The sequence below is a fragment of the Rattus norvegicus genome, chromosome 13 (assembly GCF_036323735.1).
Source record: "Rattus norvegicus strain BN/NHsdMcwi chromosome 13, GRCr8, whole genome shotgun sequence".
NCBI classification, from domain to species: domain Eukaryota; kingdom Metazoa; phylum Chordata; class Mammalia; order Rodentia; family Muridae; genus Rattus; species Rattus norvegicus.
This window is the reverse complement of record NC_086031.1, coordinates 81,258,822-81,272,725: the sequence shown is the minus strand read 5'-3', so window position 1 is coordinate 81,272,725 and position 13,904 is coordinate 81,258,822. Positions and strand designations below refer to the sequence as shown.

At 40.9% G+C, this 13,904-nt stretch overlaps 1 protein-coding gene across 1 annotated transcript; it reads left to right on the top strand.

Moving 5' to 3' along the window:
- The first annotated feature begins 1,584 nt into the window (after positions 1–1,584).
- Fmo13 (flavin-containing monooxygenase 13) lies at positions 1,585–13,364 on the top strand. Its single transcript, XM_008769727.3, has 8 exons — positions 1,585–1,719; positions 2,076–2,258; positions 2,721–2,883; positions 5,305–5,447; positions 7,074–7,273; positions 9,429–9,778; positions 10,871–10,943; positions 13,001–13,364. The coding sequence occupies exons 1-8, from the start codon at positions 1,585–1,587 to the stop codon at positions 13,362–13,364; spliced, it is 1,611 nt and encodes a 536-aa protein (XP_008767949.1).
- Positions 13,365–13,904: the final 540 nt, after the last annotated feature.

Sequence of the window (13,904 nt, the reverse complement as noted above, 5' to 3'; positions counted from 1 at the left end):
CTATGAGTTTTCCTCTTAGCACAGCTTTCATTGTGTCCCATAAGTTTGGGAATGTTGTACCTCATTTTCATTAAATTCTAAGAAGTCTTTAATTTCTTTCTTTATTTCTTCCTTGACCAGGTTATCACTGAGTAGATCATTGTTCAACTTCCATGTATATGTGGGCGTTCTTCCCTTATTGTTATTGAAGACCAGCTTTAGCCCTTGGTGGTCTGATAGGACGCATGGGATTATTTGTTAAGTTCATTTGGTTCATGATTTCTCTTAGTCTGTCTATGTCTCTGTTTAATTTCTGTTTCCATGATCTGTCCATTGATGAGAGTGGGGTGTTGAAATCTCCTACTATTATTGTGTGAGGTGCAATGTGTGCTTTGAGCTTTAGTAAGGTTTCTTTTATGTATGTAGGTGCCCTTGTATGTGGAGCATAGATATTTAGGATTGAGAGTTCCTCTTGGTAGATTTTTCCTTTGATGAATATGAAGTGACCTTCCTTATATTTTTTGGTGACTTTTAGTTGGAAATAGATTTTATTCGATATTAGAATGGCTATTCCAGCTTGCTTCTTCAGACCATGCTTGGAAAGTAGTTTTCCAGCCTTTCACTCTGAGGTAGTGTCTGTCTTTGTCTCTGAGGTGTGTTTCCTGTAGGCAGCAGAATGCAGGGTCCTCATTGCATATCGAGTTTGTTAATCTTTGTCTTTTTATTGGAGAGTTGAGACCATTGATGTTGAGAGATATTAAGGAATAGTGATTATTGATTCCTGTTATATTCGTATTTCGATGTGAGGGTATGTTTGTGTGCTTTTCTTCTCTTTGTTTTCTTGCCAAGATGATTAGTTACTTGCTTTTTCTAGGGTATAGCTTGCTTCCTTATGTTGGGCTTTACCATTTATTATCCTTTGTAGTGCTGGATTTGTAGAAAGATATTGTGTAAATTTGGTTTTGTCATGGAATATCTTGGTTTCTCCATCTATGATAATTGAGAGTTTTGCAGGATACAGTAACCTGGGCTGGCATTTGTGTTCTCTTAGGGTCTGTATGACATCAGTCCAGGATCTTCATAGTCTCTGGTGAGAAGTCTGCTGTGATTCTGATAGGTCTGCCTTTATATGTTACTTGACCTTTTTCCCTTACTGCTTTTAATATTCTTTCTTTATTTTGTGCATTTGTGTTTTGACTATTATGTGATGGGAGGATATTCTTTTCTGGTCCAGTCTATTTGGAGTTCTGTAGGCTTCTTGTATGTTTATGGGCATCTCTTTTTTTAGGTTAGGGAAGTTTTCTTCTATGATTTTGTTGAAGATATTTACTGATCCTTTGAGCTGGGAATCTTCACTCTCTTCTATACCTATTATCCTTAGGTTTGATCTTCTCATTGAGTCCTGGATTTTCTGTATGTTTTGAACCAGTAGCTTTTTCCGCTTTACATTATCTTTGACAGTTGAGTCGATGATTTCTGTGGAATCTTCTGCTCCTGAGATTCTCTCTTCTATCTCTTGTATTCTGTTGGTGATGCTTGTATCTACAGCTCCTTGTCTCTTCCTTTGGTTTTCTATATGAAGGAACTCTTTCTTATTCAGAGACCATGGAAGTAAAACAGATCGCAATCATCGGTGCTGGTGTCAGTGGACTGGGAGCCATTAAGTGCTGCTTGGAGGAAGGGCTTGAACCTACGTGCTTTGAAAAGAGCAATGACATTGGAGGGCTGTGGAGATATGAGGTAATATTACAGATTACATTCTCATAAAGTATGATGATGTCTGTGCCTGAAAGAGAGAGACGCTTTCTAACAGGAATTAGAACATTAGTTTCTCATCCCAAATCCCTTTCTCTTAGTTTTTGTTTTATTTCTTCTAGTATGTTTGGGTACTTATCTTATTTTTAGAATGTCTGAATTACTGGTGTTTTGGGTCTGTCACCATAAAAATTCTAAGAGAATCCTTCTACAAGTCTAGTGTTTTTATCCAGTTGGGCAGTCTTATAGAACCCATGCGTTTGCAGGTCTCATCATCCCTAAACTCGGTGTGCTTTGTTTCCTAAATTTCTGGAAGCCAAGGGTTGATTTGTTTCCTTTAGGAGACAACAGAAAGGCCCGGGATATACAAATCTTTAACCTGCAATACATCCAAGGAGATGACAGCCTTCAGCGACTATCCCATCCCTGACCATTACCCCAACTACATGCACAACTCCAAAATGATGGAGTATCTCAGGATGTATGCCAGGCACTTCGGGCTCATGAAACACATCCAGTTCCAGGTAAAGAGCAAAACCCCGCCCACTGCCTTCCCATTGGTCAAGGTGAAGTCTGCACACAGCCAGCTGGGCACAGTTTCAGCCTGCATTTCCCACCTGCGTCTCCCCACGCTCATCACTCATGAAGATATATCTCTGTAATAACTTTTTCCTCAGCATCAAAGCGTCATGTTGGAGGTTTTTCTTCATGTCTGGCTTTCCATTAATTTTACTAAAAGTAAAATGTTGGGGGGTGGGGGGGTGACAGGGGAGAATTATATCGTATTATTTTCCCAATCTACTCCAATCCTTGAAAAGTAACACTTTTACTGATTCTGTATTAAAATCTTAAAGAACCAGGATCTCTGAGTGGAAGTAGCAACTTGGTTTATTTATTGAAACTCAGAATTTGCAGGTTTTAAAGTAAAGATACGGAACAGTGTTCTAAGACCAATCGCTCCTGTTGATTTCTTGTTGATTTCCTAGACAAGAGTGTGCAGGGTGAGGAAGCGCCCTGATTTTTCATCCTCTGGCCAGTGGGACGTTGTGGTGGAGGTTGACGGAAAGCAGAAAACGTATGTCTTCGATGGGGTCATGGTCTGTAGTGGTCACTCCACTGAGAAGTGTCTGCCCTTGCAGGACTTTGCAGGTACTTAACTGCATGGGGTACAGGAAAAATCCTGATATTGCAAGAGGTGGGCTGACTGAACTATCACAGACATTGAGGGGTGTGTTTATTTGGCACAGAATGGTTACAGAAGAAGACTGCTTTCTTAACAGTCAGGAAAGACTGTTAACAATAAACTGGAAACTAAAGGCCCTGGAGAAAGGCCTTTCTGGAGAAGAAACTGTGTAAGAGATAGTGGGTGTGTGGGATTGTGAGCATAGAGAAAGACACACACTTGATGTGGCTGGCAGAGAGGAGTAGAAGAGTCTACGGAAAAAACACTGAGGGGGCTGGGGATTTAGCTCAGTGGTAGAGCGCTTACCTAGGAAGCGCAAGGCCCTGGGTTCGGTCCCCAGCTCCAAAAAAAGAAAAAAAAAAGAAAAAACACTGAGGAGGGACAGAGAAAGCTCTGTGTGTGTGTGTGCGTGTGTGTGTGCACGTGTGCACGTGTGTGTGTGTGTGCATCTTTCTGTCTGTCTGTGGAGAAGATCCAAAGTCATATCTTCATATCATTAATGTGTCAGTTGAATGGAAGAGTAATTTTCAGGAAAGTCGGGGTCGGACCATCATTAGGGAGAGAGGCTGATGATACTGAAACAGGAAAATAAAACTCAAGACATTTCAGAGGAAACAGCACCTCTGAGGTATTGAAAATACTCCCCCCAATTAGACTTTATACCAATATTACTCAATATTATTGAGATATAATGAGTTTCATTTTAAAGGTATATTTTCAATTTAAAAAAATGAAAGAGAATGAACACAAAAATGGGTAAGAAACAGGGAGGCAGGCTCTGAGAGGAGCTGGGTGAGGGGAAAATGTTCTGTGAATGAATGAATGAATGAATGAATGAATGAAGAAAGAAATCCTAATATTCAAAATTTGCAAACCAAATAGAGTAGCTAATAGTCCTGTATTGTCATTGAGCACTAGAGAGACAGCTCTCACAGGATCTGGAGAAATAACTCAGTAGTTAAGAGAACAGGCTGCTCTTTCAGAGGACCTGGACTCAATTTTATCACCCACCCTGCAGCTCACATTGTCTGTAATTCTAGCTCCTGGGAATATGGCCCTCTTTTCTGGCCTCCACAGCAATACATGCATGTGGTGCACAGACATACATGTAAGGCTATGTATGTACCTATATACATAAACTAAAAATAGATCATCTTCTATTTTTTCTTTTATTGAAAATAGGTATTTTTCTCACATAATATATCCCAATTATACTTTCCCCTCCCTCTACTCCTCCCTGTTCCTCCCTAATTACTTGCTTAACCAAATCTATCGCCTTTCTATCTCTCATTAGAAAACCAACAGTATTATAGGGGACAATAAAAATATAAAATAAAGTATAATAAATTAAAATATAACAGATAGAATAAAAATGAACATATCACATCAGAATTAGAAGAAGAAGAAGAAGAAGAAGAAGAAGAAGAAGAAGAAGAAGAAGAAGAAGAAGAAGAAGAAGAAAACAGAAGGAAAAGAGTCTAAGAGAAGACACAAAAAACAGAGATTTGACCATTAGCACACTCAGGAATCCTAGAAAAATACTAACCTGGAAGTCACGGTACAGATGCAAAGACGGCATTTCTTAAACCCTTAAAGAGATATCTGACACAAAACGAGGCGTATGTTCAATGTAAAATCAACACCAGAGGCACAGTAAAATGTACAAAATATCTCATCGATACCTTTGTATGCTGGTTGAATATTAACATTTTAGATTATGTTTGAATAACAAATGACATTGAAATTGAGAGCTGGCTCAGCAGTTAAGACGGCTCACCCCACTTCTAGAGGACTCAAGTTTGTTTGTCGGGTGGTTCCATAAATGTCTGTAACTCCAGCTTCTAAGGATCCAATACAATTTTCTGAACTCCCCGGCAGCTCAGCTGCACTGATGTGTATACAAACACACACACACACACACACACACACAGCTAAAAAGTAAGATCTAAAAAAAAATCATAGAAAGTATCATTTTTACCTATTTTTACATGACTGTTACGAAGTTTTTAATGTGTTTAGTGTCCAGCTTCTTTTGAACAACACTGTTCTTGCTGTATATAGGATGACATCAATCATTTGTGAGGTGCATAGATTCGCAGAGAATGAAACGTCAATGTCCTCTTGCCACATGACTTTATGAGTAATTATATTGGACAAATTTAAAGTTGGACATTTAAAAAATGTTCACGTACTTTGACTCTGATCTTAGCCACAGAGTTTGTGCTAATGAATATTTCCTTCTTGGATAATCTTAGTCTGTAATATTGGCAATAAAAGGCAGAGAACAGAGACGGGAGTTTACAATATACGAACGTAAAGCTTAGAAGTGGAATTTGCCAAGTGTACCTTCCAGTTCCGCTATGACTTGAGGGATTTGACTCTTCCAGGAATCTCCAAGTTCCAAGGCAAGTATCTGCACAGCTGGGAGTACAGGCACCCAGACAGTTTTGTGGGGAAGAGAGTGGTCGTGATTGGCATTGGGAATTCTGGAGCGGACGTGGCAGGCGAGATCAGCCATGTTGCTGAACAGGTTTGGTGTCATACTCTGATTTTGTTCCTGCATATAACCTGGCTACCTGCATAGACTGTGAGTCTAGACTTTCTCTCTGCCTTTAATAATCATGGTCCTATTTTGTCTGTAAGCTGAGAAAGGCAGTAGTCTTAGTCAGCGTTTGTAGTCCTGCACAACACGCCATGACCAAGGAGCAAGTTGGGGAGGAGAGGGTTGATTCAGCTTACACTTCCACATTGCTCATCACCAAAGGAAGTCAGGACTGGAACTCAAGCAGATCAGGAAGCAGGAGCTGTTGCAGAGGCCATGGAGGCATGCTGCTTACTGGATTGCTTCTCCTGGCTTTCTCAGCTTGCTTTCTTATAGAACCCAGGGCCACCACAGTGGGTCCTCCCTCCTTGATCACTAATTGAGAAAATGTCTTACAGCTGGATCTCATGGAGGCATTTCCTCAAGGGAGGCTCCTAGAACTATGATAACTCCAGCTGTGTCAACTTGACACCCAGAACCAGCCAATACAGCAATTATGCATTCTTCTCCTGGGTATATATGAAGAGAGTAATAGAAAAATACCAAAATAATGACATCCTTCTTCATAATGAGTGAGTTGTGAAAGATAGCAAACTAGAGTAAACTACTTCGGAATTATCTACATGTCACTACACTGGGGTGAAAAACATTTAAATCGACAGAGAACCTCAAGTGGACATGATTTCTCAGAGAACGATATGCGTGTGTAAAGGTATTCCACTGACTTATGAATGAGTAGCTAAGCAGCGAGTCCACGGGATCTCATTAATTAGGGATCTAAAGAATAAGAAAAAAAAAAGCAGTCTTCTCTACTGAAATTACTGCTGGCTGCTAAGCATGGAAGGTCGATTTCTGTCATTCAGAATTAGTCTTTGACATTAATTCAGGATATCCACCAAGAACACGTGAGAGGTCAAACGCCAGGCGCTTTCTGTCCACATCTATAAGCAGCCATTCTGCGGGCTGCCGACTCACACCAGGCTTTGTGTATATGTGTGAATGAGAAATCACTATAATTATGACCTTGCGAGAGAACTGTGCACGTGTCTTCATTACAAACCTGTGTCTTCCTTCAAAGTCTCGGTTAAATGACTCAAAGTAGGCAGCAGAGCTAATCCCCGTAGGTTTGTCCTTTGGGTTGTGTGACCAGGTATTATTTCCGTGGAATTGTCCATTTGTCACTACGAGCATATTTACAGTTTACACTTCCCTATTTCACTCCTGTCATTACGACTCACTTTTTATTCAGCTGTTTCTCCATCACTGTGATTTAGAGAATCACACAACATTCAGGGAGCATGGGGTTGAGCTCGGAACCCGCAGTGCAAAAACCTATTTGGGCTGAAAGTATTCACATTGTGGGACCTAACACATTTCTGACATCTGACCCAGCTGAGAAACAAAGGCCGGGACAAGCAGTAGTGAATGGAAAAGGTGATTAAGTGACTTGAAAAGGCCTGTTCACAGTGTAAGGGAAGAGAAGCAAGCGGGTGGGGGGGGGGGGTGAGCAGTTACTACTACTTCCTTGGCAATCAAAAAGCAATACTATAAGAATGTTAGCTCTGTATAATTAGAGAAAAAAAGGCTTACTGGGTGTCCACTCCTCTACGGCAGGTTTTCCTCAGCACAAGACGAGGGGCGTGGATATGGAACCGAGTTTGGGATAATGGGAATCCCTTGGACACCACACTCTTCACCCGTTATAATAGAACCATCCAAAAGTTCTATCCCACGTTCTTGATCAACAGATGGGCAGAGAATAAATTAAATGCAAGGTTTAACCATGCCAATTATGGGCTGCAGGCTAAACACAGGTAAGACCTAGACAACATTTAAGGCAAGCAAATGTTTCAAAATAATTATGCCAGCGCTGAAGTAGTTAGTAACGTTTAATTCTTTTGTAGAGGATCCAAATTCAATTCCAAGCACCCACATTTACAGGCTCAGAATGGCCTGTGACTCTGGGCTCAGGGAATCTGATGCCCTCTTGTGGCCTTCAAGGACACTGTGCATGCAGACACACACACACACACACACACACACACACACTTTAAAACAAATTACTCAAAAAAAATTAAAAAACAAAAACAGCAATGCTATACCAGTCAGTGAATGTATAAGGCAGGTGTGTGACATTCTAATTCTCAGTAGAATTTATTCTAATTGGAAATGCTGCCGACTAGGCACCCTGGCCATTCGACCGGGGTATAAAAGACAGCCTGTGGAGTACGCACAAGTGAAGTCCTCTTAAGTTCCAGCACCAGTCTTACTCCCCCTGCCTCACACCACCACTCACCCATCTGCCACCACCTGTCACCTGCTCTCCACAGTAACCCTCAAGCCTGCTGCCAGCTAGGACAATTTCACCATTCGTGTTTCTGACCACGCCATGTTCATGCAGTGCAGTCATATCTGAATTCCGCTGTCTGGTCTCTACTCTTCTATCATGCACTTACACCACCCACACCCATCACCACATGAAGTCTTACCTCCCAGAACTGTATTGGTTTTCAGATGACATCTGTGCACCCATTCTCTTACCACCACAGCCTTCTCCCTCCTCACATGCACTCCACCTGACCTGCTATTCTGGTCTTGTCCAATCTTTCTATCTCTCTCACCCTTCGCTGGTTCTTCCAATCCCACAGACATTCTCCTACTTCGTGTCTCAGTTTTGTCCTTCAACCGGCACTTAAAACTTGGTGCCATCCACATAGTTTTTCTTGGCCCTCTTCTTTTCTCAAACTACATAGGTTTCTGTGTTTCAAAAGTCTAACTAAGCAAGGCATATGGGATCTTACCTATAATCTCAAAAAAACATTGCCTTATATAAGTACAAATCTAGCCTGTGCTACACTACATAGTTCATTCTAGGTCAGCCTGAGCTACAGAGTAAGAGTCTGTGTCAAAAAAAAAAAAAAAAGAGGAACAAAAACTAAGTGTACAAGGCTGGAGAGGTGGCACAGAGGTTCAAATCCTTGGCTCCATTTCAAGAGGATCTGAGTTCAATACCCAGTACCTACATGAAGACTTACAACCCACCTGTACCTCCATTTCCAGGGGATCTGGTACCAGGTACACACGTGATGATCAGATATATATTCAGGCAAAATAAGCATATACCATATATATTATGTGTGTGTGTGAGTGTGTATGTGTATATATATATATATATATATATATATATATATATATATATATTGAAATGACTTCCTAATTAGCTAAACAATGTAAAAGATAACAAAGGCATAAACTACTATGGTTGGTAGAAGCAGAAAATTAGCACAGAGCTGCCTGTAATGGAAAAGTAGAGATTTCCATGACTAGTTTTATGATACTGGGTTTATAATCCTGGGGAAGAACATAGAATACATAACATGATATGTGAATGGACCAACTGTGAGGCACACCTGAGAATGCGACTTTCTCTAAGAAACTCAGACCTTATAATTGATTACCAAACATTAATTGTCACTAAGCACAAATACTTACCAGGAAAGATTCAGTATTAAAGTCGTGCAGTTGCATAATGTAGAGCCTTGTAAGAGACTAATAACCAATTTATGTCAATCTTTACATGACCCCAAGCACAAATGCCTAAGTCGACACTGAAGACCTTTATTCCTGGTAAAAAAATCCCATCATTAAAATATAGTGTTATCATGACTCAATTAGTGAGGTCTTCTTCGATTCTTATGTCATACTATCATCTTACAAGTTTTGAAACTGATAAACTGTTTTTATGAGCTTTCCAGAAATTCGCAGTGAGAAAAAGTAGAATAAGTATAAAGCCCACTCTGATCCAAAATCAAATTCTTCACTAATAAATGCCATTATGTGCCCAGGGAGGTAGTCAACAGTATTAAAAATTAGTGAAATACTGCTGTGGTTTTCTAAACGCTAATGACCACAGCTTCTTTATGAAAATGTTCATTCTCATCCCATATAATTATGCTCCCTAACGTGCAGATTTCTCAGCCATCAGTCTATCTTCAGCGACAACCTGCCAAATCACATCATTACCGGAAGAGTGCTGGTAAAACCGAACGTGAAGGAGTTCACCCCGACGTCCGCCATCTTTGAGGATGGCTCAGAGGAGATAGTAGACAATGTTGTCTTTGCCACAGGCTACACCTTCTCTTTCCCTTTCTTGGATGACAGCTCCAAAATCCTGGACAGCGAACACACAATGTTTAAGTTTGTCTTCCCTCCTCAGTTGGAGATGCCAACGCTAGCCTTCATTGGGATCCTCCAGCCAGTCGGAGCCACAATCCCCACATCCGAGCTCCAAAGCCGATGGGTTACACGTGTGTTCACAGGTATGACGGTCTTTATAGGAGCATCTGTGCTCTGACCAGACATGCAGATGATGAAGGCACCCAGTTTACTAATGTTAGCCATCTGCTAAGGCGGAGGTACAGCTCACTGGTAGAGAATTTGCCTGGAATGCTCGTGACTCTACTTCTGGTTGAAGTGGCTAATAGCCCTGTTTTATCAGAAAAGGGAAGCGCGAGGCGAGGTTTGCAATCTGTGTTTCATTGGAGCGCTCCTTTAGCCTAAAGAAAACCTTGACTGTCCATCCTTGTGAGCAGTACATCTCTCGAAGGGGAAACTTATTCACAGAGGCAGACAACTTTGCGGCTTTTTTGTTTTAATTTTGTTTTCTTTTATTATATATGTGTGTGTGTTCCTGAGTGTATGCGTGTGTACCAGGTACACACAGGTACCCACAGAGCCCAAAGGAGTGTGGTTATAAAACCTCTGGAACTAGATTGTAAATAACTGCAAGTGACCTAATGTGGATGCTGGGAACTGAACTTGGGTCTTCTGAAAGAGAAGTGTTCTTCAGTGTGGCGCCATCTCTCCAATTTCCCTTGTGCCTCTAACTTGTGCGCTATCGGTTTATAGCCTGCCCTACCATCCCTATGGTACCATGAGCCCAACTCTGTTTTCTCTCTGCTGCCCTGCCATAGAGAAAACTGCTACTTTGTAAGTTAATTAAAAACTTTTTTAAAGGAATGAAAAGGTTTAAGGTAATGGATATGTTAATTATTCTCAGCTCATTATTACTCCATATATACATGAATCAAAGCCTCATACTGTATTTCGCAAATATATGCAAATATTATGTAATGATCAAAAAGCCATATTAACACGAGCGTTTCATAGTCATGAGTTTTAAATAGAGATTTAAACTGGGAAAAAAAAAACTCAAAAAACTTTTTTTCCTGAGAGAACACTGACTCCCCTTGCTGACAGCCTAAATCTAACAGGAAGAAAATGGTCTTCTGGGGAGTTTTCTATACACAGCTTTGACTATTCATTCCATGGAGATTCATGGTTATGACTATTCCACTCCAAAGCCATCCTTTTCTTTTTCTCTTTACCCAAAACCTATCTTGTTTTCTCAGGACTGCAAAAGTTACCCTCACAGAGCAACATGATGGCGGACATCAACAAAAGGAAACGGAAGATGGAAAAAGAGTAAGGACCCTGGACTGAGGGAGTGTAGTTACTGATGCTGCTGCTGATGCTGCTGCTGCTGCTGATGTTGTTGCTGTTGCTGATGCTGATGCTGATGCTGATGTTGTTGCTGCTGCTGTTGCTGATGCTGATGCTGTTGCTGTTGCTGTTGCTGATGCTGATGTTGTTGCTGTTGCTGTTGCTGATGTTGTTGCTGCTGCTGATGTTGTTGCTGCTGCTGATGTTGTTGCTGCTGCTGATGTTGTTGCTGCTGCTGATGTTGTTGCTGCTGCTGATGTTGTTGCTGCTGCTGTTGCTGATGCTGATGCTGATGCTGATGTTGTTGCTGCTGCTGATGTTGTTGCTGCTGCTGATGTTGTTGCTGCTGCTGATGTTGTTGCTGTTGCTGATGTTGTTGCTGATGCTGATGTTGTTGCTGTTGCTGTTGCTGATGTTGTTGCTGCTGCTGATGTTGTTGCTGATGCTGATGTTGTTGCTGATGCTGATGTTGTTGCTGCTGCTGATGTTGTTGCTGCTGCTGATGTTGTTGCTGCTGCTGTTGCTGATGCTGCTGCTGCTGCTGATGTTGTTGCTGCTGCTGATGTTGTTGCTGCTGCTGATGTTGTTGCTATTGTTAAAGTAAATGAAATCTGTCCAGAGAGACTTGCTTGATTTTCTTTTCACATGCTTTATGCCCTGAAGTGACCTAATACATTTGTTTTTGTTCAATGACACAAAGGGTCCAGGTGTAAAAAAGAAAAGAAAAAAAAAAGCCCAGCAGATGGATCATGAGTCCCCTCACTAACTGAATCATCCCAGAATGCCTAGTCCTTGCATCCAGCAGTTGCCAAACTACCTTAAAAAATAACAGGAAGCAGTCACTCACTCCTTGTAAGAACGGCGGTCAGAAAACAATTATTTTTGATTATCTTTATTTTATTTTAAGATCTTATTTATTTTTGTATGTAAATACACCATCACTGTCCTCAGCCACACCAGAAGAGGCCATTGGTCCCATTACAAATGGTTGTGAGACACCATGTGGTTGCTAGGATTTGAACTCAGGACCTCTGGAAGAGCAGTCAGTGCTCTTAACCACTGATCCATCTCTTCAGCCCCAGAAAAGGATGTTTTAAAATAGTTAAATTCAGAGCCTAGGGGGAAGACAAGCGTGGTAATGGGGTAGCTGGATGCACAGTTATTTTGACTTATTTATCAGTTACTCTGGGTAGATCTTCCCTCAAGAGCACCCCTAGGGAAATTTGAAAGAATTAATAAGACATTCTTGTCACAACTTCATAACTTTAAGCAATATGTTTATTTTACTATTTGGTTTTCCTTGCCAAGAAACAACCTCTATAATATATCAATTCTCTTTTTTTCTGATACCATGAATATAACTTTTTGCCTTTATGAGTTACTGCTGCTCCCCTATCCCTTGTTTTGCAGCCCTATCTTTTTCATTTACCCAGATGACTCATTCACATTTTATACTTTTGAAACACTCATTCATGTCTTCTATACACTTTGAAAAGCTCTTGACGGTATATAAATTGTCTGTAATTTTAATTTTGCTCCTCTTTTACTCAAGAAAAATTTAGCCAGGGGCTTCCAAGTTTCTAAGCTGGTGGAGCAAGTTACTATAGCCTAACAGTACCCAGGGGCACGTTTGTATCCAGCCATGAGTACATGACAAGATATTTTGTGTAGCTTGAGAGCCTGCAATAGACTGCAGTTTATCACAGTATTCTACCCAACTCATGGTTCTTGTCTGTGACTTTTATCTAATGGAACTGGACTCTATGCCTGCAGAAAGGATACATATATCTCCGAGAATTAATCTAATCACTCAGTCAATAGTTCCTATACTTACATCACTCTATGGGGCCCTGTGGGGAGCTCGAAGATGTCAATAACATAAGAATTACACTCAAAACCTGTAGTAAGGCATGTGTATGAAGGGAAGATGATTTGTGAATAGAAGATAATAAACATTGTTACAATGCAGAAACTAACCGCCCTGGAAACTCAGTGGTGAAGTCTAACCTGGGCATTTAAGAATTCCCTTCTCGTTCCAGGTTCGTGAAAAGTCCCAGAGGCATCCATCGAGTGCAGTATATCGACTACATGGATGAAATTGCTTCTGAGTTAGGTGTCAAACCCAACCTGCTCTCTCTCTTCCTCTGGGATACAAAGCTAGCCAAGGAGATTTTCTGGGGACCCTGTACCCCATACCAGTACCGTCTACAAGGGCCAGGGAAATGGGCAGGGGCTCGGGTAGCCATCCTCACTCAGAGAGACCGGATCCTCAAACCCCTGAAAACCCGGGTGCTCAAAAACTGTGAGACATCGTCCTCTAGTCTATTTTGGGTCAGATATATCTGTGCTGTCATTGTTCTCTTTGTTCCTGTGTTACTTATCCTGCTTGTCATATATCAGTGATAGTGTACTGACAGAGAGGTAAAGCACTAGAGAGAACCAGTCATTGCTATTTGACATGTGTGCCTCAGAGCCAAGTGAGGATATGGGGAAAGATGTTCATTAGATTGACTAAGACACATAGGAACCCTTAAATGAAAACAAAGTCACTCTATTACGGATTGCCCAAGGGTTTTATGTGTAAGGGGTTTTAAAATGCGTAGCTCATTTCTACTTTATTCCATAGATGAGAGAACATATCTTCTAAGTTTCCCAAAATGAGACTGTATAGGGAGAGTAGCAAGTGGAATCCAATAAGCAATAATACAGGAGCCAGGCACACCGCTTAGAAGTATAGCATAGGCTTCAGTCTATCTTCCCAAGGTGAGGAAAACACATCTTTTCAATAGAAAACCTGACAGTTCCCATTTGAACTCATCAAACAGTGCTGAAAACTCAGTCTTCACTGTTCACATCATTATTTTGGAGTTTTTATTGGGGGAGTGGGAAGATTTTATTTCATAAATTTTATCTGCAGAGTTTGGTAAAATCATTCCAATAATT

Bases quoted from the DNA above. Each gene is read 5' to 3' on its own strand.
- Fmo13 (XM_008769727.3), top strand. From the start codon at position 1,585: ATGGAAGTAAAACAGATCGCAATCATCGGTGCTGGTGTCAGTGGACTG. The intron at 9,779-10,870 runs GTATGACGGTCT...TTGTTTTCTCAG, and splicing joins GGTTACACGTGTGTTCACAG to GACTGCAAAAGTTACCCTCA. The intron at 10,944-13,000 runs GTAAGGACCCTG...TTCTCGTTCCAG, and splicing joins AAACGGAAGATGGAAAAAGA to GTTCGTGAAAAGTCCCAGAG.